Source organism: Oryza glaberrima, chromosome 12 (assembly GCF_000147395.1).
Source record: "Oryza glaberrima chromosome 12, OglaRS2, whole genome shotgun sequence".
In the NCBI taxonomy this organism is placed as follows: Eukaryota; Viridiplantae; Streptophyta; class Magnoliopsida; order Poales; family Poaceae; genus Oryza; species Oryza glaberrima.
In genome coordinates, this window is record NC_068337.1 from 22538715 (window position 1) to 22565425 (window position 26711).

The 26711-nt window shown below is 45.8% G+C and overlaps 6 protein-coding genes across 7 annotated transcripts; 5 read left to right on the top strand and 1 right to left on the bottom strand.

Annotated features, from left to right (window-relative positions):
• Positions 1-2802: 2802 nt before the first annotated feature.
• Positions 2803-3909, top strand: LOC127756406 (uncharacterized). The gene has a single exon (XM_052281744.1). It carries the CDS (start codon positions 2803-2805, stop codon positions 3907-3909), a length of 1107 nt encoding a protein of 368 aa, XP_052137704.1.
• Positions 3910-6194: 2285 nt separating this feature from the next.
• LOC127756588 (uncharacterized) lies at positions 6195-9459 on the top strand. The gene is made up of 2 exons (XM_052281943.1): positions 6195-6550; positions 8900-9459. Exons 1-2 carry the CDS (start codon positions 6263-6265, stop codon positions 9080-9082), a joined length of 471 nt encoding a protein of 156 aa, XP_052137903.1. The 5' UTR covers positions 6195-6262; the 3' UTR covers positions 9083-9459.
• A 700-nt stretch (positions 9460-10159) lies between these two features.
• Positions 10160-12374, top strand: LOC127756586 (uncharacterized). The gene is made up of 3 exons (XM_052281940.1): positions 10160-11497; positions 11604-11750; positions 12021-12374. The coding sequence occupies exons 1-3, from the start codon at positions 10175-10177 to the stop codon at positions 12372-12374; spliced, it is 1824 nt and encodes a 607-aa protein (XP_052137900.1). The 5' UTR covers positions 10160-10174.
• Positions 12375-13830: 1456 nt separating this feature from the next.
• LOC127756583 (uncharacterized) lies at positions 13831-15809 on the top strand. The gene is made up of 3 exons (XM_052281938.1): positions 13831-14895; positions 14995-15141; positions 15424-15809. The coding sequence occupies exons 1-3, from the start codon at positions 13831-13833 to the stop codon at positions 15796-15798; spliced, it is 1587 nt and encodes a 528-aa protein (XP_052137898.1). The 3' UTR covers positions 15799-15809.
• Positions 15810-17312: 1503 nt separating this feature from the next.
• On the top strand, positions 17313-20657 carry LOC127756589 (uncharacterized). 2 transcript variants are annotated; one of them, XM_052281945.1, is made up of 3 exons: positions 17313-17626; positions 18593-18661; positions 19810-20657. In XM_052281945.1, the coding sequence occupies exon 3, from the start codon at positions 19874-19876 to the stop codon at positions 20180-20182; it is 309 nt and encodes a 102-aa protein (XP_052137905.1). In that variant the 5' UTR covers positions 17313-17626; positions 18593-18661; positions 19810-19873; the 3' UTR covers positions 20183-20657. The 2 variants fall into 2 exon arrangements, with proteins under 2 accessions (XP_052137905.1, XP_052137904.1); XM_052281944.1 differs by having other exon boundaries at positions 18593-20657.
• A 551-nt stretch (positions 20658-21208) lies between these two features.
• LOC127756587 (uncharacterized) lies at positions 21209-26407 on the bottom strand. Its single transcript, XM_052281941.1, has 13 exons — positions 26043-26407; positions 25761-25894; positions 24856-24894; positions 24670-24762; positions 24437-24553; positions 23971-24066; positions 23170-23283; positions 22942-22995; positions 22613-22660; positions 22271-22421; positions 21986-22151; positions 21828-21897; positions 21209-21745 (listed from the first exon to the last, which is right to left on the bottom strand). The coding sequence occupies exons 2-13, from the start codon at positions 25824-25826 to the stop codon at positions 21491-21493; spliced, it is 1269 nt and encodes a 422-aa protein (XP_052137901.1). The 5' UTR covers positions 25827-25894; positions 26043-26407; the 3' UTR covers positions 21209-21490.
• Positions 26408-26711: the final 304 nt, after the last annotated feature.

The window sequence follows — 26711 nt, forward strand, 5'->3', positions numbered from 1 at the left end:
CGTCATCTGTGTTTAATTCGTTTTTTAAGTTCGTTCGCTTTTAGAAATATAGATCCGTATTTGAGTCGGATTTTAAATTTGTTTGCTTTTGGAAATACAAAAGGAGTCGTATAAGAAATCTCTTTAAAAACCTCACATGCTAACTTGAGATAAATGTCGGACTCCTAACTGCATCTCATGATTTTCTAAAATAAAATATCCAAGCAAATTTCCACGGTGAATTTCACCCTAACTAAACCGTATAACAATTATAGGATTAAAATAATCTTCGTCTGTTGTAACGCACGAGTATTTTTTTTCTAGTAAATAAAAAAAATTAAAAAACTTTCTATTTTGCACCGATGCAAAGAAGGCCTGCAGAGCCAGACAAGCCCAATAAAGCCCATGAATAGCCCAACCCTACTCCTGTTATTCTCCTGGGATAAGTCCATTTTACACTCTGAGTTCTTATGTTTGTCTAAAATACACCCTCGAACTATAAAACTGGGTATAATACACCCCCTAACTATCAATACCGGACATTTTATCCCCTCAAGCTGTTTTACCGTGTTTTTGCTACACGCGGATGTATCGTAGGATGCCACCTGTCAAATAAATCCACGTCATCTTCTACTTCCTCCTCTCTTCCTCTCCTCCTCTCTTACCCCACACAGTGCGGCCGGTGATGAGCTCTTTCTTTCCTTTCTCTCCTCCCCAAGTGACCGGTGATGAGCTTGAGCGAGCTCCCCCTCTATTACCGCACCCCCGAGCGCCGGTGAGCTTGATCTCTCCCTCTATTGCCGCATATCAGGAACGGCTCAGTAAGGCATTGACAGTGGAGCAGGGGGTTTGAAAACTATAAAATTGATGAAAATCATCGATGATGATAAGTTTTGATTTTTTTAAAAAATCCTAAGACAACAAGGTGACTATTTAACAAATTAGAGAACAAAAAATCATGTGTAAGAAAAGTCACTTAATTTTATATGGATACTAGCCGAGTAAATGTGCGGGTTGCATTGCTAGTTGTTTTAAATTATGTATATCACGCGCAGTGTGGCACTAGATATAAACCTAAATATATTGATATTTAGTTATGATTGAAATTTATAAAGGAAATGCCAAATGACATTCGATATAAATTTAGAGATAAAATCTTACAGATTATGGACCGTTCGATTTGTGTCAAGATTCATGCCTGGGCTTCTTCTCATACAACTCCGGAAAGCTCTCCCTTTTCTTGGGCACTGGCAATGCCCCCAACTCTGGCAGAGGACATACGAATTAGGTTGTGGGGTTGGAGTTGGGGTAGGAGGGGGAAGCAGATCCTCTGACTTAACTGCACATGCAGTTGAGTCACTGACATGTGGGTCCCACTTTTCTATGGCCCACATGTCAGTGACTCAACTGCAAATCAGTTAAGTCAGAGGATCCCTTTCCGGTAGGAGGGGGATCAAGGAGGGGGAAGAGCGGGTGTTCCCCAGGGCTTAGAGGGATGGTCGTGGGTAACGAAGAACTGGCTGTAGGCATTGGACATGGACGTGCGACGAGGTAGTGGCGGCAGTACGGGAGCCGTAGGGTTGTCAGGAGGTGGTGGGCCCACGTTGGCAACGTGGGAAAACAACGAGACTGGTAAGAGACGGTGGTCGGTGATGACTGGATCTGACGGCGGAGAGCCGCTAAAGACGAGGAAGACGCTAGGGATGGGGACTCAACGCCATTGCCTTGGGGAAGAGAAGAGGAAAAGGGGAGGAGGCTGCCCAGGAGAGGGGTGGGAGCTCGTCGATATTGTTGATCCCTTCCTTCCAACTAACTAGGTCAGAGAGTGACACGCAGAGATTCCATGAACGCACAAAAGCAATGGCGGCAATGGCGGCGGGCAGGTGTGAGGAAGGGAAGGAGAAAAAAAAGGTTTTGAGTATGTTGCACGAATCACAAAGTGATCCAATAGCTCTGAGGACATGTACAAAGGTAGAGTCTAGAATGGTCTCTTAGTTAATACATATCACTTAGAGACTATTCTCCTACAATAGTTAAGACAACAAGAACTCTTAACCATTAATGCACCAAAATATATTTTTAGTACCATTCTTTCCTTTTCTCGACCTCTATGCAACAAAATTTCCTTTAATAAACGTTAAGAGTCCACTCTGACCCGTTGTCATGCGTAACAACCATGTTTCCCTTTCGTCCACTTTCTCTCTTCCACATCATCAATTTTACTTGCATGGGAACGAAGAGAGACCGTTATTACACACCGTTGTACATGCCCTGAATTTAGAAAATTAGGGGCTAGTCAAAAGCTATATTATAAACGGTTCCAAATCATAAAGGTTGTCTTTCCTTCGAATAATAAGACGCTTTACTACAATTTGGGACGGAGTATCCATTAATTGTTCGCATTTATGTCAGGTTTCCATACTCTCCCATACCTTTTACGGGGGGTGGAATTTCAGTACTTCCCTATATATATGAACTGCTTTTTCTCCAGCTCTATTAATATAACGGCAAAGCTTTTGCGGGCGTTAAAAAAAAAAAAACTCTGCCATACCTCGCTTTTGGTCGAGCAAATTAAAAGCCTTTGACGACGCCGGCGACCGTACATCGTTGTCGTCACCGGTAGATATGGTGGAGTCTCAATGGTCGTCGTCGTCGTCGCTCCCTCCGGCGAAGAGGAATCCTTCGCCGTGGCAGTCAGAGCTCTGTAGTGACCTGCTCGGCCTCGTGCTCCAGCGCCTGCCGTCCCACGCCGACCGCGTCCGCCTCCGCGCCGTCTGCCGCTCCTGGCGCGCCGCCGCCGCCGCAGCTCGCTCCCCGCCGCCGATGCCGTGGCTCGCGCTCCGCGACGGCGGCCTGATCGACCTCGACGGCAACCCCGTACGCTGCCCGCGGCCCATCCTCCGCGACGGCGTCGTCAGCTTTCACCCCGTCGGCGGCGGCAACCTGGTCTTCCTCGAGCACGACGACGGCGGGTGCTCCCTGATGAACCCTCTCTCCGCCGCCTCCGGGGACAGGGACGACCCGCTTCTCCCTCTCCCCGAGCTCGCCGCCGCCGTGCGCCGAGCGGTTGACTCGTGCGAGACGCCCACTGTGGCGACGTACACCCCGAAACCATCGTATAGCACCGTGATCATGTCGTCCTCTCCGGTGGTGGCGGATTCCTCGTCATCGCCGCCGGACACCCTCGTCGCTGCCCTAATCTTGAACCGATGCGCCGTCGCCATCTCCACCTGCAAGCGACACGACGGCGCCGCCGCGTCGTTCTCGTTCATGGACGAGAGGAGCAGGATCCGCTCGGTCTGGTTGCGGGCGACGGCCATCTGCGCCATCGCCTTCCTCCACGGGAAGCTCTACGCCGTCACCAGCAAAGAAGGCCTCCACGTCCTCGATCTCGACAACGGCGGCGGCGGCGAGGGCGGCGCGGTGTTCCGCCCGTGCATCGCCGACGACCCCGAGAAGAAGTCGGTCCACGTCGACGTGGAGAGGCGCGGCCACCTCGTCGTGCGCTACCTGGTGGAGTCCGGCGGGCGGCTGCTGATGGTGCGGTGGTGGAAGAGCCTCCCGCCGCCGGTGTGGAGCGCCGACAGGCCGCTGAGCAGGTTCGACGTCTTGGAGGCGGCCGACGGCCTCGGCCGGTGGAAGGCGGTGGACAGCTTGCGCGGGCGAGCGCTGTTCCTCGGCAAGGCGGACTCGAGGTCCGTCGTTGCTGGCGGCGGCGGTGGCGGCGCCGGAGCTCGAGAAGATTGCATCTACTTCATGCGGAGGAGTTTCTGGTATCCGAGCAAGGAGGAGGATTTCGGGCAGTCCGGCGTGTACGACATGAGGAGCGGCGAGATCTCGCCGCCGCAGCTGCCGGAGAGAGGGACGGCGGAGCTGCGCCTCCACTGCGAGTATCCGAGGTGGTTTTACCCAGCGGATTACTCCTATTAATTAGTTCTATATTTTGCAATGGACGTGACTACAAGGAGACGGTCGCTGGTTAGGCGTATCAGCGACCTTAAAGTTACTTTGGTTGGTGTACTCCTCCATAAAAACAAAAGACAAACCTTGAATTTCCGTGTCCAACGTTTGACCGCACGTCTTATTTAAAAAAAATATAAAAAAAATTAAAAAGATAAGTCACGCATAAAGTATTAATTATGTTTTATCATCTAACCACAATGAAAATACTAATTATAAAAAATTTTTATATAAGACGGACAGTTAAACGTTGGATACGGAAATTTAGGGTTTGTATTTTTTTTGGGGACGGAGGGAGTATGTCTTTTTTATTCTTATAGAACTTTCTCTTAAATTACTTATTTGATTTATAATCCGATTATAGTACTGTTGTATTCATTGCAATTAAATCTTTATAACAAGATCTCTAAACCCAAAACCAGATATAACCGGTCCCTGAATTGTCAAAACCGGTGCAAATGAGATCCCTCGACGGTTTTGAATGCAGTTTTAGCTGACGTGGCATCCACATGACTGGTTTAACTAGGTCTCCGTCCCACGTGACATTGACGTGGCGGAGCGGCGGCGGCGGCGGCGGGCCGTGGGGTCGGTGCCTGCTCCCGCGCCGCCGATGGCGCCGTGACTCATCCTCCTCGTTGGCATCGACCATGTCCTCATCCTCCGGATGCTCATTGCCGCCGGACAGTGGATCGAGAGCCCCCTGTCGTGTGGGTTTTCAATGGACCCCCCACATCATGTTAGATGTTGCACGGCGGTGAGGAGGAGAGGCGGAGTTCGCCGGCGACGTCAAAGCGTTTTTGCTCGACCAAAAGCGAATTCTTCTCAAGGACAAATGATCGATCCATGGACATGATGATTTGGAAATCTGAAAACCTGACATAAATGGGAACAATCGAGTTCTAAATTTATACTAGTAAGATCTGCGTTCCAAGTTTATCTCAAAAAAAAAATTATAGCGAGGACTAAGGTTGTGTTCTTCCCTAACTCATCTTCATCTTCTTCTACACACACGTTTTTAGACTGCTAAACAATACGTTTTTGCAAAAGTTTTTTTTATAGAAAAGTTGTTTAATTAATCATGTATTTTCAAATTTCAAGTTTTTTTTGACTAATACTTGATTACTCACGTATTAATGGACAATACTATTTTCCGTGCATGGAGGCCTATGGTGTCTTATTCTCTCCGCCCGACTGAGTAAGACGGGGTTAAACTTAACACTGTTTATAAAACTAATCTTGATTAAAATTCTTACATACTAAGTTGTTTATAGCAACACAAAATCACAATTGTATGAAAATGAATTCAAATGTCAATCCAATCATACTATTTTAATCAAATAAAACTTTATTTGTAGTAAAATGTTATTGGTCAACTATTTAAATAGTTGAATATAAAATAGAATATAAAATACGTGTGCGTCTTATTTATGGCTTTGTTGAGACAACCGCATATTCTTTCTATGAACAAGAAGTGAACTGTGAACACAATAAAATAGTACTATAATCTTTATCGTTAGAGAAAATCTGAGTTCTAACACAAACACATGAAATTTGTCATTGACAACAGTTAGTTCTAGAGAAAATACGGATCCTATAAGCCTTGTACTCCCCCAGTCTCTCTACCACCGCAACCTTGCGCACACAAACCACACCCACACCCACACCCACACCTACACCTTCATTCATATCCACCGCCACGATGACTTGATGGAAGAAGAGGAGGAGAGAACTATTTGACTATAATAAGTACTCCCTCCGTTTCAAAATGTTTGACACCGTTGACTTTTTAGCACATGTTTGACCGCTCGTCTTATTTACAAAAATTTATGAAATGTGTAAAATTATATGTGTACATGAAAGTATATTTAACAATGAATCAAATGATATGACAAGAATAAATAATTACTTAAATTTTTTGAATAAGATGAATAGTCAAACACGTACTAAAAAGTCAACGGTGTCAAATATTTTGAAACGGAGAGAGTAAGTGCTATATCAGATGAAGATCAGTTTAAATGTGTCGTATCTGGCTTTATTACAATCAAGAAGACGAAATCAAACTGAGGCGGTAGTTGAGGGAGGCAACATGTACTTCTCCGTTTTCCCGTTGTTTCATGGCCCATCGGCCCACCTACCACGGGTGGTGTGAGCCCATTAAGCGCCACCGGGCTTTTCGGCCCTACTCCCTTCCTTCTTCCGCCTATATATCGTTCCCTTCTTCTGCAAGCCTCCCCTCCTCAGTCTCTCTCTCTCTCTCTCTCTCTCTCCACTCCACCACCACCACCACCCTCACACACGCTCACACCCGGAGGCGGATTGGGGGATGGCGGCGGCGGCGGGGGCGGCGGCGGCGCCGTCGAGGCTTATGCTGCGCTTCCGGGACGGCGAGCTGCGCTTCGCGGCCACCGACGATGCGCTGCGAGTCCCCTTGGGGTACGCGATCGGGGCCCCCTTCATCCGCAACGAGCGCATCTTCCGCCTCCTCGACGAGTACGCGCGGACCCACGCGCGGGGCGGCGGCGCCGACGCCGTGGCCAACATCGCCGCCTGGGACCGCGACTTCATGGCGCGGGAGGTCACCGACACCGTCACGCTCTACGACCTCTTCGTGGTAAAAACAATCTCTCGATCGCTCTCGCCTGATTGGTTGATTGGTTGATTGATGCATCCCCCGCGCGCTGAATCCCTCCCAACTCCCTCCCCTTTCCAGGCCCCGTTTGATGGATTGGTTGATTTTAAAATCATGCTTGCTTCTTCTGTTTGTGTATTGGATGAGATCAGTGGATTCCAAATGGGTACCTGGATGCTTTGTAGGATTTTCATACGAACTAGTTCAGAAAAAAAAAAATTCTAGACGGGAGGTCCAAATTATGCAGGGTTTGGTAAAATTCTCCACCTTATAGAGGAGGCATGTACTTGATTACATGGGATTAGGCATGGTAGATTAACGTATGCTGTTGGGAGTAATCCAGTGCGTTAATGTAGATTTGTTGTAGTGTTAATTGCTGTTGATTAACTATAAGATACTTGTGCATTGCTGCGATAAGTCTTCGTATTACACACGTACGGACACACCGATTTAAGATAATGGGGGCATAGAGCACTGGAATGAGAGAGGACAGGGGGTATGAACGATATCAAGTTGTAGACTTCATCCAGCGTTGAGAATTTGATCGGTTTGGACTGGAATATTCATTTGGTATTTGGTAAGATGGAAGCAGCATCCAAAGGTCTGGAATATTGAGGTGATGTGGCTTCACCGGCTGGAGTGCTTCATTTTAGCAATAGTTGTGGTTAGTGCAACACAACTATGTAGGATTGTGTTTATACTTTATACTAAAGTTCGCTACTATAGGTAATGTGGGTTTTGCACTCTAGTAGTAGTATATAATGTGCGTTATTTGTGTAAATGATGGTTTCTTGAGTGTTGTGTTAATTTTCTGGGAAGATCCAGCAATAATCCTTTCAGATAATTCCTTCTCGTCTTTTGATTTGGTTTAATTCCTTGTTCAAGTATAGGCACCATTTAAAGCCTGGTCCATGGTATATTCAGCATGAATGATGTTGTGCACAAAGTGCATATAGCTGCTTCATAATGGATGGTTGAATTTAATGAGTTAAAATCTTCTGCCTGTGCTGTCTTTTGTATGATGCATATAATCTTGGTCATATTTAGCTTGAAATCATGCATATGCTTGCACAGTTGCCACTTTCTGATTAACTGCACAACTCATTGCTTAGTAAGCAGCACATGACACCAAAACCTGTCGTCTCACAAATCTGAAGATCAATGTTCAGTTTTTGCTTCTAGTGAGAGATTACATGGTCTGTGACCTTCTGTTAATGGCTAGTTCATATATGTAAACAATACTCCTAGTAAGTAAAAAATAGTAAGGACATGTTTGTTATGGTGGGTGGGTGAGGTGATGGCAAGGGGTGCATGTACGCTCTGGATGTGAGTATGCTAGCTCTTGTATACTCACAATGAACTCCTACGGTAAGGCAAATGGAAGCTGATCGATCCCAATGGAGGTTGTGGACTTGTGGTAGGCCAGATCACAAGGAAGGTTGATTCCGGTTGCGGGCCTCTCTTACGCCTGGCTCTGCCCTATGGGTAGCAGAGGAGGTGTATGTATACTAAGCTCTTGTAGAGGTTAGAGGCTGAGGAAGAGGAATCGTGGGAGGCCTGTTGGGTCCCCAACAAATCAGATATGTAGAGACTTCACCCATCATTGAAAATGATTGGTTTGGGCTGTAATATTCAGTTGGTAATCTGAGGCGTGGAAGCAGCGCCCAAAGGTCTAGAACATTGCGGTGATGTGGCCTCACTTAGGGGCTCCATTATAGCAATAACTGTGGTTAGTGCAACACAGCTCTATAGTACTGTGTATAGATAATAATGTGGGTTTTCATGTTTTGCGCTCTGGTAGTAGTATATAATGTGAGCTTGTTTGTGTAAATGTTGGAGTATAGATAATGTGGGTTTCATGTTTTGCGCTCTGGTAGTAGTATATAAAGTGAGCTTGTTTGTGTAAATGTTGGAGTATAGGCACTGAAATCTAGCCTGTTCCTTAGAAAGGTATAAATGATGTTGTGTGCAAAGTGCATATATATACCAGCTTCATAATGGATGGTTCAATTTAATGTGTTAAAATCTTCTGCATCTTCTGTTCTTGGATGTTGCATATAATCTTGGTCATGATTGATGTCCCAACAGAATACTGTCTAGCTTGGAATCATGCATGCTTTCGCAGTTGCACAAACCCATTGTTTTGTAATCAGCACATGACATTAGAACCTGTCATCTCACGATTCTGAGGATCAATGTTCAGTTTTTGCTTCTAGCAAGAGATTTCATGATCTGTGTGGCCTACTGTTAAGTGAAGTGCCTGGTGCATATGTGCATAGTGAGCTGACTGATTGACTAATACATCTGTGTACATGTTGATGATGGATGCAGGGCGCGACGGCGCTGGGAATCGACGGGCTGAGCGACCTGTGTGCACAGATGACCGCGGACGCGGTGAAGGGGCGTCCCGTGGGGGAGGTCAAGGCGCTGCTCGGCATCACCGACGTCGGCATGACGCCGGAGGAGGAGCTCAAGCTCCAGCAAGACAACGATGCCATCCTCTACCTCCGTTAACTACCTGATCATCATCAACAACGCTTCTTTTGTCGCTGAAGCATTTTGATTCCATCTCGCCTACTGTGGTGTACTTTGAGGTGGTATTGGCTTCTCTACGTCTAGATAGACAGCTTAACTAGATAGATGCACACTTCATCAACCTGGCTTCCTGGTATGCTGCTGAACTTGTAGTAGTAATTCTGAGAGAAGTTTGGAGGAATTCTGAGAGAAGTTTTGTCTGGTGCGGTGGTGCCTGGGCCTTGCACCTTACTAGTAGCTATTACTCGCTGCTTAATTCAGTCATATTTGGTACTCCTGTGTACGGTACTAATTGAGAAAAACTGGTTATATTATCAATATATCATACTACCATCGAAGAACACGAGTTTGTTGGTCATAAATTTGTGCTGCACTTCGAATAGTAGCAGGTTATTTGTCTTGTATCCGTCAGTGGAAGTCGAAAGTAGTCATCCAAGTTGATAATAATGACTATAGTAATTCTTGTCAAGAGTAGGATCTTAGAAACATATTAGTCATGCTAATTTTCTGATTTGTCCAAAACCTAAAGAAGTTTCAAACGGCATATTCTATAAACTTTTATGTCAATTCCAACGACAAAGTGCGGAGAGGGCTAATCCTAGTCGTCCGATCAACATTGTGCGGCGTGGATTTGTTACTAACGGTGATGAGTTATTCTGAATTCCCATTCCAGAAGCAGTCGCCGATTTGCTCCGGAATTGGACCCTGGCCGTCCGATCGGTAACGTGCGCACCAGATTGACCAGAAAACCAGAGAAAAACTTTCCCTATAATAAGGGCCTGTTTACTTTGACGCCAAAAAAAACCTTACCAAAATTTGGTATTGCTAAAATTTTGGCAATGGTAGGATTTCTTATATAGTTACCAAAATTTGGCAGCAAACTAAATGTAGCCACTTTTTTAGCAACTTTACCAAAATTTGGTAAGGTTGAAAATGGCATCAAAGTGAATAGTCTCTGAATATCCAACCCCCGCTATATCAAAATTTGAAACCGTGGAGAGAGAGAGAGAGAGGCGGCAGCTTGCTCCATACGCCTCCGCCGTGTCGAGATTTCCGACTCGCCGGAGAGGAATGGAAGAGGCCCGCGCGAGAATCGTCGCCTCCGCCGTGGCCAGATTGAACCTAGTACCGTGGGCGACGAGGACGCATGCCACTCCGGCCGCTGCCCTCGCGCCGCCCGTCGGCGACATCCCGCACGCCCAGTGGCGGGGGCTACCCGACGACGTCGTCGCCAGGGTGCTCGTCCGCCTCCCCGTCCTCGACCTGTTCCGCCTCGGTTACCTCTTCTCCCCACGCTGGCTCGACATCTGGCGAGCCAACCCGCTGCATCTCCACGACCGCCAGTTCGCCTCTCCCCGGATCGCCGCCGACGACGTCGCCGACGCCATCGCCAACGTTCTCGAGCTCCACGTCGGGGACGGCGTCCAGTTCGTAGGCGTACAAGGAGGCGTTGGGAGCGACGACGACGACGATGGAGATGGAGGTGGAGGCGACGAGGTAGTTGGTGCGGATGGCGACGACCTGGGCGTCATCGTCAACCCTGGCCTAGTGGATGACGACGACGATGGTGGCGATGATCATGACGGGGGCCTCGACGTCGCCGAAGACGAGGCAGCAGTTCAAAACGCCGGAGTCGTCGACGATTCTGGACCGGGGGTCGCCGTCGAACTCGAAGAGGGGCCAGAAGATGAAGCCAGTGGAGTCGAAGACGAATCAGCAGATCAAGCCGGCCGCCACCGCCCCCCATCCCCTGGAGGCATAGGCGCCGACGACGGCGTCATCAGCGATGACGACCTCTACGGCCACGACGACATCCCAGCTGGTGGTTACGAGATCGGCCGCGTCTACAGCTTCCGAGTGGAGACCACGCGGTGGCGCCTCGACCGCTGGTGCACCGCGCTCCAGCGCGGCCGTGTTCGTGAGGTCATCCTCGCCAACCTCGCCATAGAAGGGCACCCCGACCTCTCCCAGGGCATCCGCGACTACGGCACAAGCCTCAAGGGACTCCACGTCTCCTTCTTCACCGTGAAAGCGGACCACATCGACCCCCTCGTCAATCTCCGCGGCCTCGGGTTGTGCGGCTGCGCCATCAACCACGGCGTAATCTCGCGAGCACTCCGGCCCGAATCGGAAATCCGGGGGCTGACGGTCGATTTCAACAGGCAGCTGGGAGACGTCTCCGTCCAGAACACGCGCCTCCGGTCTCTGGAGATGTTCGACAACCTGATGGAGGGCAGCACGATCACCGTGGACGACACCATCCAATTCCGGAACCTTGACCTGTACCCGACGAGGCCATCCAGGATCTGCATCGTTGACGCGCCCAGCCTGCGAAGAATCGGCTCTCTCGATCTCTTCAACACCGTCTTGGAGATCAAAGGCGTTGTGATTCAGGTATGATCAAATTCAAACCTGCATGCATGCAATGCAGCTCATCCGATTAATTCAAATCCAAATTCAAATTGGCTAATTAACAACTCTACACTCTGATCATGCGCAGGCTGGGATGGTGCAGCGTCCTCCAAAGAAGTGTTCTGTCAGGATTCTCGGCTTACGGGTGAACTACACAGAGATGGGTCACAGGGTGCCCCGTGAGATAGAGCAGATTCTGAAGTGTTTCCCATGCTTAGAGCAACTGGAGATCATGGTAATAAACGGCCAATCCAATCACTCAATCGTTTCATTGTCCTGAAATTTGCTGTTAATTGCTCTGCATCAGTATTAGGCTATGTCTGAATTCTGATTTCTGATTTGGGTTGTGCGTGCGTGCCTTTGCTGCAGAATTACTATCGACTGTCTCTGTAGTACGATGGTATTGATATGTCTGAATTCTGTTCGAATAGTGCGTGAGTTGCAGAATTATCATGTGTTAATTCTGATTTCTGATTTGAGTTGTGCTTGTGTGCCTTTGCTGCAGAGAGACGATGAGGTTACACAAGAAGAAAGGCTCCTCGAAGCGGATGATGAACACATCTATCAAGGGAACAATTTCTTCCGTGACCTTGGTTGTTTCAAGCATCACCTGAGGCGGATATATCTTACAGGTTTCAGAGGGGGCAAGTATGAACTTGCTCTGGGCAAAGCCATCCTCGACGAAGCTCGAGCTGGGACACAGTTCAAAATGTTACTCCCACTAGGCAGCAATACCGACAACATCTCGAACCAGCAAAGATGGCTTATCGAACATTTCAGAATGAACACTCCAAATGATGCTGTTAGAGACGGGCATGTGTCCATTATTCTAAGTTTGGATGATTGGACTTGGACTTGAAGAAGGTGCGTGCATAAGGCTAGGTTGTTGTTCTGTGCTGCTGTACTGTCATAGAGATTTTAGGCTGGCTCTATTCTTTAGTTTGTCTAAGCTTGTCAAATGATGTATGCTAAGTGAGCGAATCGTGAATGATGCTCTTGATAGCAGTAAAAGAAGATAATGAGATGAGCATGCTGTTTGTGCTTTGCTTTTACCGGAAAATTTGATCAACATAAAAGTGAATGTTTTTTTCTTAGATGCTAAACAACTGTAGTGTACATGTATATTTATTTGTTGATCATGATGCTAGACAAATCAGGAAAATTATTTGACTGCAGCTAGATTTTTATACAACTATTTAAGTCACATGCATATACTTGAGTGCAATTGTACCTGGTGTAAAAGCAACATTCTGGTTCTCCACTGACCTGCCAAGCTCCTACCTGTGTATGGATTGGGTCTGAAGTTTAGACTCTAAACTGTACATGTATATTTGTTGATCATGGTGTGTATTAATCCGTTATGAATGTGTCAATGTATGTCTATGCTCAGTTCATTTTTCCCTTCTGATGTGTTGTGAGCTTCTGAAATGAAATTACATGTATCTATCGGAACAAAATTGTACTGTGGGCTCTTACAATTTTTGTGTAGGCTGTGATGGCCTACCAGACCACCATTGAAGATTGGCCTGGCATTTGTAATTATACTACCTCTGTTTTTTTAAAATGATAGCTGTCGTTGACTTTTTGTCACATGTTTAATCATTCGTCTTATCTAAAAAATTTACATAATTATAATTTATTTTTCTATAAGTTGTTTTATCACTCAAAGTATTTTAAGCGTGATTTATATCTACTCTAGTATTTTGCTGTGAGTAATACATTTGCTTAAAATTTTTGAATAAGAAAAATGGTCAAATATGTGTTCAAAAATCAACAGAGTTATCTATTAAAAAACGAGGGGAGTATAATATATGAACCGTTAGAAACACTGTATTATTTTGGCACGTTTGGAGCCTTGAATTGAGGAGAAGGAATAGATGAATATTTACAGTCCTTGTGAATATATGTCGAACAGAACCACTGAGTTGTCTACTGTCTTTGTGATGCGGAAGTCTTGTGGAAAATATGTCTTGTGTTATTGCCAGTATGAGGGTGTTTCTCGTTCACGTTAAAATTGAAAGTTTGATTGAAATTGGAACGATGCGACGGAAAAGTTAGAAGTTTGTGTCTAGAAAAGTTTTGATGTGATAAAAAAGTTTAAAGTTTGAAAAAAAAGTTTCGAACTAAACTCGGACTGAGTTGCAGAAATCTCATCTCCTGATCATTAGATGCTCGTGTTGAGAAACTCTCTATAAATATCCAACCCCCCGCTACATTCGTAAGCGAGATCAAAATTTGAAACCGCAGAGAGAGAGGCGGCAGCTTGCTCCACACGCCTCCGCCCTGTCGAGATTTCCGACTCGCCGGAGAGAGGAATGGACAACGTTCGCCGGAGCAGCGTCACCTCCGTCATGTCCGGCATCGGGTCCTCGCCGGCGGCGCTCACCGAGTCCACTCCGCGCGCCACGCTCGCGCCTCCCTCCAACCGGCACGCCGACTGGCGGGGGCTCCCGGACGCCGCCGTCGCCCGCGTCCTCGACCGCCTCCCCGTCCTCGACCTCTTCCGCCTCGGCTACCTCTTCTCCCCGCGCTGGCTCGACATCTGGCGCCGCCTACCGCTGTATCTCCACGACCACCAGTTCGCCGCTCCCCCGATCGCCGCCGACGACGTCGCCCAAGCAATCACCAACGTCCTCGAGCTCCACGTTCGCAACGGCGTCCAATTCGTACCCGTACAAGGCGGCGGCGGCGGTGGCGGTGGCGGTGGACATGGAGGCAACGAGGTAGCTGCCCGGGATGGCGGAGGCGGCGACGTCAGCAGCGACGACGAGGAGTACGGCATCTACGACGACGTCACCGCCAACGACGACGGTGGCTACGAGATCGGCCGCGTCTGGTGCTTCCGAGTAGAGACCACGCCATGGCGCAAGGGCCACCTCCACCGCTGGTGCGCCGCGCTCCGGCGAGGCCGTGCTCGCGTCGTCGTCCTCGCCAACCTCTACCTACTAGAGCACACCCGCCTTCCTCGAGCCCTCCTCGACGGCACCAGCCTCGTGGCGCTCCACCTCTTCTACTTCACCGTGGAAGCCTACCACATCGACAGGCTCCGCGGCCTCGGGCTGTACGGCTGCGTCCTGGAACCCGGCATGATCGAGCGAGTCCTCCACCCCGAATCAGAGATCCGGGAGCTCGCAATCCACAGCGCCATGGGGGGAACCATCGCCGTCATCGCCGCCGCCGCCACGCGCCTCCGGTCTCTGCGCATGTTCAACATCCAGGTGGGCACGGTCGCCGTGGACGACGCCGTCGAGCTGCGGAATCTTCACATGCGCGACACGAGGCCATCCAGGATCGCCATCAATGGCGCGCCCAGGTTGCGAAGAATCATCTCTCTTGACATCTTCCACACCGTCTTGGAGATCCAAGGCATAGTGATTCAGGTATGCAAATGAAACCCGATTGATCGATCGATCAACCTGCCCGCTTGCTCAACCGATTTGGTTAGCACCAATTCTGAATCTCTGATCATGCATGCGCAGGCTGGGATGGTGGAGCAGCCTCCAGAGATCCGTTCTGTCAGGCATCTCGGCTTACGGGTGAACTACACAGCGATGGTCGACATGTTGCCCCGCCAGATAGAGCAGATCCTGAGGAGTTTCCCACGCGTAAAATCACTGGATATCTGGGTAATGCCAATGAACAGACAATCCTATCCAATCAATTGTTTGCATAATCCTGAATTTTCTGTTAAGTAATTGCTCTCCAGTAGTGATATGTCTGAATTCTGGTTTTCTGATTGAGTAATGAGTTGTGGACTTGTGGTCTGAATTCTGAATCTGCTGCTAATCAATTGCTCTGCAGTGATATACGTCTGAATTCTGGTTATTCTGATTGAGTTGTGATCTGAATTTTTTAGTGTGTGCGCATTTTGATTTTCTGATTGAGTTGTGTTGTGCTTCCTATTGCAGAGATGCGATGACGTTACACAAGCAGAAGGGCTCCTCCAATGGGACGATGTACACTATGATGGGAGCAATTTCTTCGATGGCCTTGAGAGCTTCAACCATCACCTGAGGTGGATATATCTTAGAGGTTTCAGAGGGGGAAAGTGTGAAGTTGCTCTGATGAAAATCATGCTGGACAAAGCTAGAGTCCTGACACTGTTAAGGATGGAGTACTCGCCATTGCCAAGCAGCCTCATCGAGCACACCCTGAATCAGCTCGACTTGTCTCTCCGGAATTTCAAGCTGCACACTCCAAATGGTGCCGTCAGAGGCGATCTTGTGTCCTTTGTTGCAGCTGATGCTTCCGGAAGTTGCGTACGACTAGCAGCGCAAGGCTAGGTCAGGTGTTGTTCTGTCTGTGCTCTGCTTTGTCGAGAGAGAGAGAGAATTTTAGATTGGCTCTTCAATTTCTTCAGTCTGTCTAGCTAGTCAAATGATGCTAACTGATATTCTGCTAAGTGAGTGAATGATGCTCTGAGCATCAATGATGCATTGATGCTAAGTGAATGATGATGCTGCTGTCTACTCCCTCCGTCATATAAAAAAGAATCTAAAACCAGATATGACATATCCTACTACTATATAAATCTGAACATATGTATGTTACGATGTGTTACGATGTGTTACATCCGGTACTATGTTGGTTTTTTATAGAACGGAGAAAGTAAGTCTGAACAATATACTAGCATTGGACAAGTCAAATCTTCATGGCAGTAAAGATGTAGTGTCTCTTCTTTCCGATCTTGTCCGGGTGGGGCAGTGACGCGGGGGCTAGTAGTCGTCTTCGTCGGGAAAGGCAGCCTTGGCACCCTTCTTGCCGCCGACCTGCTCCGCTGACCGCCCGACCGCCCCACTCCGGCGGCCGGCCACTCCGCCCCGTCCGTCGCTCGCTTCAGTCGCCCGCCGCCTGTCCCGCTTCATCGGCCGGAGAGAGGGCATAGAGAGAAGAGAGGGAAAGAGAGGCTAGAGAGAATACTAGAGTAGTGAGAATGACATGTGGGGCTATATGGGCTCCACTATTTATTATTATTATTTTATGTGTGTAGCTGACGTACGATTTTTATTTTTTTCTTGGATTGAATTACCACGTAAGCGCTACGTCAATGCCACGTGGGACGAATACCTAGTCAAAGAAGCCACGTAGGCGCCATGTTAGCCAAAAACGTCTTTCAAATTGGACTTATGTTGTACTCCCTCCATAAAAAAAAGGCAACCTAGGAGGGGATGTGACACCTCCAGATTCGTTATACGCCTCGTAGGTTGTCTTTTTTTTTTGACGGAGAGAGTACCGATTTTGATAATTAAGAAACATGTTGTATCTAGTTTTTCTGTTGAAGAATAAAAATCGAATTCGTCGACAAATTTAGGTACCTCAGATGAACTTATTCCATTCAGGTATATGCACATCGTAATATCCATTGTTAAGGAATTTCTTGACACTGGCCGTGGCCCGCAATTAAGCAATTAACCACACTTGCTAGGCAGGTTTTACACTTTTACCGCAAAGCAGATAGCCATTTATCGTTGCTTTATTGCTTTGTCAAAAAAGATGTCCTGAGTCCTTGTCACGTTAAAAAAGACAATTGTATATGTGCCCCCACTTTAAAAGTCAATTGCTATTTTACCCTTATTTTTTAAGGTTTGCAGTTTTACCCCCACTTTTTAAATCTGAAGTAGCCGTCTACCTCCACTTGTGACAGCCGTTTGGTGGGTCCCACATTGTGTGTTAAATAAATACAAAAGAAAATAAAAAAAAAAGGTTTTAGGAATTACGAAATTACCTTTGTACCCCTAAAGGAATGGATAAGGCTTTGAATCTCCCACCCCATGCGTCTCCCACCACGTGCATCAGTTTGCAGCGGCGGTCGAAACCCTAGCGCGCAGGGCAGCGGTGGCGGTGGCGAGGGCGAGCGCGCGGCGCGGAGTCGGCGGCGAGGTCGCGCGCGCGGCGCGGAGGTGGCGGCGAGGGCGCGCGCGGCGAGGAGTTGGCGGCCGCCGCGGGCGCGCCGTGTGCGAGGTGGCGGCGGCCGAGGGCGTGCTGGCGGCGACGGCTGCCGCGTCGAGGGCCAGCCGACGCCCGCTCCCCGAAGGTGTCGGCGGTCGCAGCTCTTCCACGCGGAGGCGGCTGCTCCCAGCGACGAGTTATCCGGCTGGAGGGCGAGACGAGGTAGGCGGCTGGAGGCGGGCAGAAAAGAGGAATTTGTTGGGAATGGAGGAAATCCTATCAATGTGACTTGTGCTAGTTTCGTCAAAATTCTATCGAAATGCTGTTGAAATGCTGTCGAAATTTTATTCAAAATTTGGTCAGATTTTGTAAGTGTATAGTATTTGTGATTTTTTTGGTGAAAATACAAAACATCACAACATATGCTCATATTTGAATTACTTACAAGCTGAATTTACAAAATAAGGGCAAAATCACACAAAGTTGAAAAAAATGGGGGCAAAAATACAATAACCACCTAGGGTGTAAATGTCCTTTTCTCTGCAACTAACACCGTTAAAACCTGCTGTTAGAAGTAGGGCTACACTGCTCATTCAGATTAAAAAGTGGAGGTAAAACTGTAAACCCTAGAAAGTAGGGGTAAAACAGCAATTGGCTTCGAAAGTAGGGACACCGATGCAATTGCCCTTTAAAAAAATGTTGAGAACTTGACACGTCATGACATCAATCTGTATTCATATTGCTAAATTTCCTGACAGCACACAGGTTTGTTTAGGCATTCATTTTCTCATAGTTTGTTGATTAATGGTTACAGTATTTGGCCGGTTGGCCCCTCCTGATTAAGCAGCAGCACAGAAATGAGATAACTTCACCGTTGAATGTCCTGTTTTTCTCAGAGATGTTCCTTTCATTTTTGTTCAGAGTAATCCTAAATTGAAGGTAATATGGGCAGTGTGTAAACTTCCAAAAATTTCGTCACATAAAATGTTTAGACACATGTATAGAGTATTAAATGTGGACGAAAAAAAACCAATTACACAGTATCAAATGTATCCTTATACGTTAAAATTTTTTTACTAAAACAACTAAACACGGTCACAGTCGGTCGGTCGGTCGGTCATCAGAGATCACTGCTGTCAGTCAGTATATATACAGATTCATTGGAATCTAATTATCAGTATTTTGAAGGTTTATCCACTGCAGAAGTACAGAGCAGAAGAGTCAAAACTCAAAAGACCAGGAGAGGCATTTACCTAGGTAACTCTGCAAACTAATTCTACTACATGTTTGGACGGTGGGTTACTGTAAAGGCATCACCAATGTATATGGACCAAGTAGTGGTCCATATAGGTGAAACCCACATAAATGGTCTTTTGATATTTCTATTTCCACAATGTATATAGATAGCAATTGACATTAAGATGGGACCCACACTCTAAAAAAATTACTTCCAAATGCTATAGTTCTCTCATAAAAGAAGCAAAAGGAGAAATATAGTATATTTTAATCTATATGGGTGGTCTTTATAGCTATCGGTAGTTTATCATATGGCTCTTCCTAATGCCACCTCTCACAATGGTAAAGGTACCCATATAGAGTTATAAGGACTGCTTTTTTTGTCACATTGTGGATGCCCTAATACTGTTAACCACACCTAGTTTACTATTTGCACATAGTTTAATGAAACCGTACTACTGTGCATTCGACTAATTAAGTTAGAAGCATTAATGTTGCTAGGAGAAAAGTGTCCTCGATGGAAAAGTGATTCTCTGTTGCTAGCGTGTCACTTGAGCAGACTAGCTGCAATGGAATACGGAGTATCACTCTTAGTCTCTGACAGGTTTATGACAAAAGAATCGATTCTCTTAATGTGATCTTCACGTGTCCGGCCAATTCAGTGTTATTTTCTTCCTCAGTCAATCACTGGCCGGTTACTTGTACCCATTGCTTTGTTCAGTTGTCACTCACTCCTACTAATAACTTACTAATAACAGCCCTAAAAAATGACTTAGCAGCACTAGCTGTTAGCCTTCTTTAATCTGAATCTCTAGGAAACTGAAACGGAAGACGGGATTTCAGGCTGAAGACGTCAAAAGTGATGCTGAACTTTATTCACATACCTACTCGTGGCATTTACCTAATTACCTTTGGGGTAAAGGGATCACTCGAATGTTCTGGACAATTCGTCTAATCACCATCAATGGACAAAAACAACCGAAGAAAAAACAATTCATCAGCTTAGCCCTGACACGTGAAACCATGTCCTACAGCTACCTGTTTTGATCTTCTTGGTTTAAGTACATGTCGTTTTCATTAGGTGATTAGTTGATTAATTAATCTTGAGCTCCTCCTAAAACCATGTATAAATACAGCTCACTTGCTAATCACTCTCACTCTCATCTTAGCTTGTCCATTGTCCATATACACTCCTTGCTCTTTAACACAAGAAGCTAGTCGGCCTTCGATATCATGGCGTCCATGGTGTCCAAGAACTCGCCGCCGGCGACGGCGAGGCACGAGGACGGCGGCGCGGGAGGGGCGGCGCCGCCGGTGACGAGCTGCCTGTACCTGCACAGGCCGGAGCCCGGCGCGGGGGCGCTGGACAAGGACGCCGTGCTCCGCCGCATCCGCCACCGGCGGCGAGCCAACCGCCTCCGCGAGTCGCTGCAGTCTCTCCTCCTGACGCAGCAGCAGCAGGCGGCGCCGCCGCCGGAGACGGCGGCGGACAAGGGCCGCGAGCGGCTCGCCTGGCTCGACGACGCCTTCTCGTCGCCGTAGCTTCCTAGCTTAATCAGCTCGTGCTGTCGTGCACCGCAGCAATGTCCATTGATTCTTGTGTAGATCGATCAGATCAATCATGATGGAATCATGGTCTCATACATCCATGGAGCCATGGAGGATGAAGCATGCATGGATATGATCGATGTCCATGGTGACCACCAAGAATAATAGAAAGTAATTAGGAACCTAATTAGTGGCTTAGTGGATGCTTTTGTTTAGGCTTCTAGCTAGGAGTGTCAAGTGTGTGTATTAGTACTGGCTGTACTGCCCAGTGTATGTTCTGTATGTGTGTATGTATTTATGGTCGATTGGTCATGCTATATATGAATCTACATGGATGGTGAATGGATGGTAGCATATGGTGCGAGAATTCAGTGCTTTCTTATGTTGGGTTGTGATTGGTGCCATCCTCAAGGATAAGCAAACGATGAATCATGTCTAATTGAATTCTCAGTGCATCTGTTTGCTTATCAGAAAAATAAATAAATACATCCATCCATCCATCCATCCATTCTGTGGGTGGACACACTGATTAGTGTTATAATTTAACAGTTAAATTAGGCTTATTGGCCGTTTCATGGGCGTCCGTTATAGGTGATGTGACTTGTTATCTGGTCACAGCCAGGAGGCCATCAAATATCTGGTACTGGTAATATGAAACAGTTTGCTTGCATAAGCAGTTTGTCTGGCGCAGAGGGCACTTTACCAACCATGGGATAAACAAATACGACATGATGTTTGTTGCAATTAATTAAACACTAACCCCGTTAAATTATCAGCCTTGATTCAAATGTTTGGTAGATATGGTCCCTACGTCAATCAGATATTAATTCGAACAATTGTTATATCTATGGAGGATTAGCACATTTGTTGAAAGCGAGCTGGGCTAGAAATAGCAAATTGGCCCCCCAAAATTCATTCAACTCCAGATTTGTCTCTCGCTCGAAACTTTTTAGAGATTCATAAGCACAGTCGAATTGCAAAGGAGATGTCAATTAGTATTAAGTCATATAACAATCATAATAACATGTAAAATCTTTGGTATTAATATTCCTCTTTGATGTGTCAACTGTCAACAAACACCTCTTTGGATTCAATGGGATTACAAATGGTATATATATATATAGCCAAAAGGATTGCATATGTAGTGTGCCAAGAATATCAATTTTTATAGAAACCTATCATGTAACCCTGACCTTTTGGCCTCTACAAACAAAACAGAATTTTCGACTTGAATCGGGCTATAAGGGTCACTAAAAGAATGATGAATCGGTATCACAAAATATGAGACCTGCGGTTCGTAGTTCATACTGTATGACTATTTGAATCCAAAAGCCTGTCTCCTTCAGAGGGCATGTCAGATGACATTTCCAGACTCTGCTTGGCTGTCATCTTGTTCCACTCGTTCTCGACACGGAAGAACACCCACTGAAACCGCCTCAATATTTCCAGCGCTGCTATTGTAAACACTGTCAGGTAGTTGTGCCGAAGATGTGCTGAAAGCTTGTACGTCCATGTACAGCGGAGCACAAGATTGCTGGCTAACACCCAGTAATATACCTGTAAAACAATCATAAAAGGACTTGGTGACAAAAGAGCCTATCTGGACTAACTAAAATCATGTATATGTTTGAGCTCATACCCAGATCTGCCCATAAAGAAGGTTAGTCCATGTACTTGGGTTTTTGAACATGAAAATCCTAGTTAAGATGCTGCAGAGAAAAGAAACTATTAGCAGCAATTGAGATGTGAAAACACATGCTGAAGCTCTAAAACAAAGATCATGTGAAGATAGCACACCTCAAATCCCAATCTCGCTTTATATCCCAGTAAAAGGAATACAGCGAATTTATAACACTGGACATAAGCCAGAGGGGTCGATAAAAGCTAACCCACTTGTCAGGGAATACATGATACTTGAGAGCTGAAAGGAAAATCACCGGAACCGCTGTCGAGTACTTGAGTGCTGGATTTGAGACAAATGTTTGTTGGTTAGAGGAACTGGTAGCAAACATGGGACGAATGCGTTCTAGATCATTTTTTTAAAGCAAGCCATAATTGCAACAAGTAACAATCAGTAAATACCATTAAGAAGACAAGTCTTCTCCTTTGTATCTTTGTATTGTCGAAGGCATTGGAAGAGTCGACACAAATAAGGGAACACAAGAACTAGAGGAATAGCTACAGAATGGCTGCCACAAATTGAATCTGCTTCAAGCCAAGCGGTCGTTGCAACCTGTAGAATATCATAATAATGAACACATTATACAGGAACGAGATGAGTTATACCAATAATTTACAACTGTCAATATAAGCCAATGGCATGTCGTTTGACAGTCACTTAGAGACCATTGAGGACATAATGCACATAGCACAACAGCAAGTATAAGAAATTCCCCACAAAAAAAGTAAGTACAAGAAATTAACCTGCCGATTGACCATGCGACAAACTGAACGTTCCAAGTCTGAGAAGACCTGTGAAGAAATGCAACAATTAGGCAAAATGGTAAAATACCAAGTATCATGAATGCTAACTCAGGCCAAATACAAGCAAGAAACAGTTCTCTACAAACTAAAATATAGCATGTCATGTAGTGCTTTTTTAATTTGTAGAGAACATTGTACACATTAAATCCTAGAGGCCAAACAGAGAATCATATAGTATTAGACAGTAAGTCTTTCCCTATATTCTCTATACAGAAATAATGTACACAAAACAATCCACAACCAACAATTTTAAATAAATTGCTCCATACCTTTGACATGGATGTAAAAATATCAGCCAAAAAGAAGTCGGGGAATGTAATTGCCTGCAGAACAGGGGGGAAGGAAACCATCAAAAAAGTTAGTCTGATCTAATTGCTGGCTCCACAGCAAGGACATAAAAGGCATATGCTTATTCACAACAGGCAGTAGCATAGTGCATGTTGCACAGCTAAAAACAAAAACTACCACACCCCTTACTAACAAATTGTACAACTTACTTGCAATGGAAGCATTATACGCCACACTGTCCTCAGAAAGTAAAAGCGTGACGACAGGTAAAACATATCAAAAGGAGATAAGAGGACTATAAGAAGGATAGCATATAAAAGAACCTGAAAATAGGCAGAAAGATATGTTAGTTCCACCACCCTGGAATTGGCACGGCATGATACAATACATGACAACACTGCATGATAGTTTCATCTTCAACATGGTGAACAAACAAGAAGGCAATATACCCTACACCTAGTGTTCTTAAATTGGTTTTGTTTTAAAACATATGCAGACAAACTTCAAGTATATACAGGGTAAAAAAAAAACTTCAAGTACATACAGAAGTACTAGGACTTGTCACTGAGAATGTCATCACTCATCAGTACATATGGTTAGTAAAAGAATGGTTAAATACGTGTATTAGTGACCATGCCGATGACGTAAATGACAAGTAAAAAAGAAACAGTGCGTACAAACCTTTAGGTTCATTCTAATAATTAAACCATCCATCACTCATAAAATTTGTTTGTCTTGCATAAAAAGTCTTATTGTACTAGATGAGACTTTCCACTTATTTGACTAAGGAAAATCAAAGCACAAGTACAGTAACAGTTGATGCTAAAGAAAGGTGCAGTGTTCCTTTTGAGAGCTTTGGGAACGCGATACTCTTACACACAAATTGACTATTGGTAAGCACTACCAACAATATAACCAAACATTAAGTACACGAAAAAAAAAATCATGAGCTCAAGCACACAAGAGGAACAAGGCATGAAATGAACTAATTAATGGGTTAGATATTACACTGGTTGAGATGCAGCAAGGGACACTTCTCCATGTGAGTACAAATATAGGTAAGCTGTCATACTCGTGGGAACAATCAAAGTAAGCCAAGTAGCACACTGTTAATGAAATAAAAAGATGAAGATTGCATTAGCCAAAAATATGACAAAATCAAGTAATAACACAACACCAGAGAAAAGTGCACATATGAATATGAAGCAGCAAATGTAAAATGCATCTAGCACAATAAATCCTGATGGGTTGACAATTAAATAAAATATTGCAAACTTTTCCCAAACATGGGCATGGCATAGACAAACTTTGAACCCTTTCATTGTCATGACAGCAACTGTATGCCAGACATACAAATTTGTACATAGCAAACTATGTCAGAGCAGATGCATTTTGAAAGGGAGAAAACTTATGAAAATCCAAATCAAGTTAAGCTCATAAACAGAAAGTGCAACCAGGAGAATCAGATAAGCATACCCTCCATATTTCTCGATGCGATAAATGTGTTTGTGCAAGATCAAACACCCTTGCGTAATTCACTGATGATTGTGCAAAGACCCACAGGTTTACTCCCCATAACCAAATCATCAGAGCCTACAACAAAAACATGAACCACAAGTACAAAACAATCAGGAAGTGCCTTCATTTGCTGTCTTTTCTACAGTAATGGCCCTTGAGATTGTCATACATACTTCACAAAAGAAACTTACCACAAGAAGAAGCGGATTGTAGTATAAGAAAGCTTCGTAAAGAAATAAGTCTCGCAGATCAGCACTCATTCTCATAACAGAGTCCCAACCTATCTGTAACACCAAAATAATATGTGAATTAGAACTACAACAAGAGATTCAGATCATATCAAGAAAAAAGATATGGTTAGATCAAAGCGAGAATACCTTGCAACAGCATAAACCCCATAGGAGAAACAATACAACCTGAAAAATGGATGGGTTTATCAGTGATTAGAGAAGTAAAATTGATGCACGTAAATGCAGAATCAAGAGCTTAGGATAACTTTTGTACTAAATACTCCTTATATTCAGTTACATAATAACACGGGAGTAAAGAATTGTACACTGCACTAATGTGTAGTTTCTATCATGCCTCTCAGATGCAGTTCAAAGTTAAGCTGTAGAAGAAAACATAAGTAAAAATTGGCATTCCTGAAAGACCATTTCATTATGCATGCCAAGATTAATGCTATTTCCTGCCATATATTTCAAGGGAAGTCAACACTATTATCTTGGTCCGTCAAGGATAAAAGCACATCCCAGTGAAGCCAAGAGTAAGACATGAGATGAGTTTTACTCTTCTTCAGTTTTCATTTAGAAGAAAAGGATAAATCATGATTCTCGATTTCCTTTTATTACAATTAATGGTACAGATAAAATGGGGTTTATGCATCAGTAGCAGGAAGGAGGGAAATATTAATGTGTAGGACAAATATCTGGAAAAGACTAGACCCTATGAAGTAAGATCACTTCTCCTCAATCCAATAATGTTTCCCAACTATGAGTAGTAGTCATCTCTGCGATTAGCTTTGAGCAAAGGTAAGTAATTCCTCTGTGATTCCTGCGATACCCTTTACCGCAGTTGCAAGGTATTGACCAAACTATACTCCAGGACAAACACATAACATGATTGATTATTTTACAACTACATAGCAATGTCGCGCTGCGATAACCCCAAGCAGGTAAAATTAAGCAAAGGAGACAAATGGCACTTGCAACCAAATCGGCGCTAAATCCATCGCCTCGCCGTATCAGTGTACCATGAGTTGAGCTGAAGAAGGCCACGATACCTTGAACCGCCAGAGGAAGAGCGGCGAGGGCATGATCGCGACCGCCGGGATGGCCGACCCCTTCATCTCGCCCGCGCCGCCGCCCTCGCCCCCGAGCCTCTGCGCGCGCAGCCGCCTCCTCCTATGCGTGAACCCTGCAAACAACGCGAAACCCCCCGCATTAGCGACGACGAACAGCTCCACCCTCGCGAGCGGATTACGACGGGATCCATCCCGCCGCGCCCCACCAAACGGATAGCCCCAACCGCGAGGCGAATCCTGAACCAAACAAATCCCGCTTACCGAGGAACAACACCCCGGATCTCCACCGGGGGAGGGGAGGAGGAGCCGTCGACGGCGATGGCGGCAGCAGGGGGAGCCTCTAGAGACTACCCCAGCAAACCCCCTCCCTCCTCTCCACCTCTCTCTCTCTCTCTCCGCTTCTTCTCCAGAGACACCAAGAGCGAGCGAGCGCGCGCCACCTGCCGGAACGGAGCGCGTGGGCGGTGCCCGCGGCGGCGGCGGCGGCGGCGGCGAGAACGACTTCGCGGAGACGGCGGCGGAGGAGGAGGAGGAGGAGAGCGCGGCGAGATCTGCGAGGGGGGGTGGGCGAGAGGAGGGAAGAGAAGAAGACGAAGAAGCCGTGCGAATGGGAGAAAGGGGAATCGGAAGGTGGTGAGGGGGAGCCCGACGACGAGTTTGACGTGTAAACAAACAGCAAAATGGTTTGTCTACTCGCCACTAGTCCAAATATGTGGGAGGCACATTTTTTTTAGAAAAAATATGTAAATGCAAATTAAAAGGGGAGGAAATTCAAAATGCATTTTGAATCTTTTGTTAAAAAATGATCAACTAAAAATGATTAGACTTCAGGGCTGAGTTTGGAGGCCTATTGACATGGAAAACCAAGTGAAGAGTTAGCGTATAATTAATTAAGTATTAGTTAAAAAACTTTAAAAAATAAATTAATAT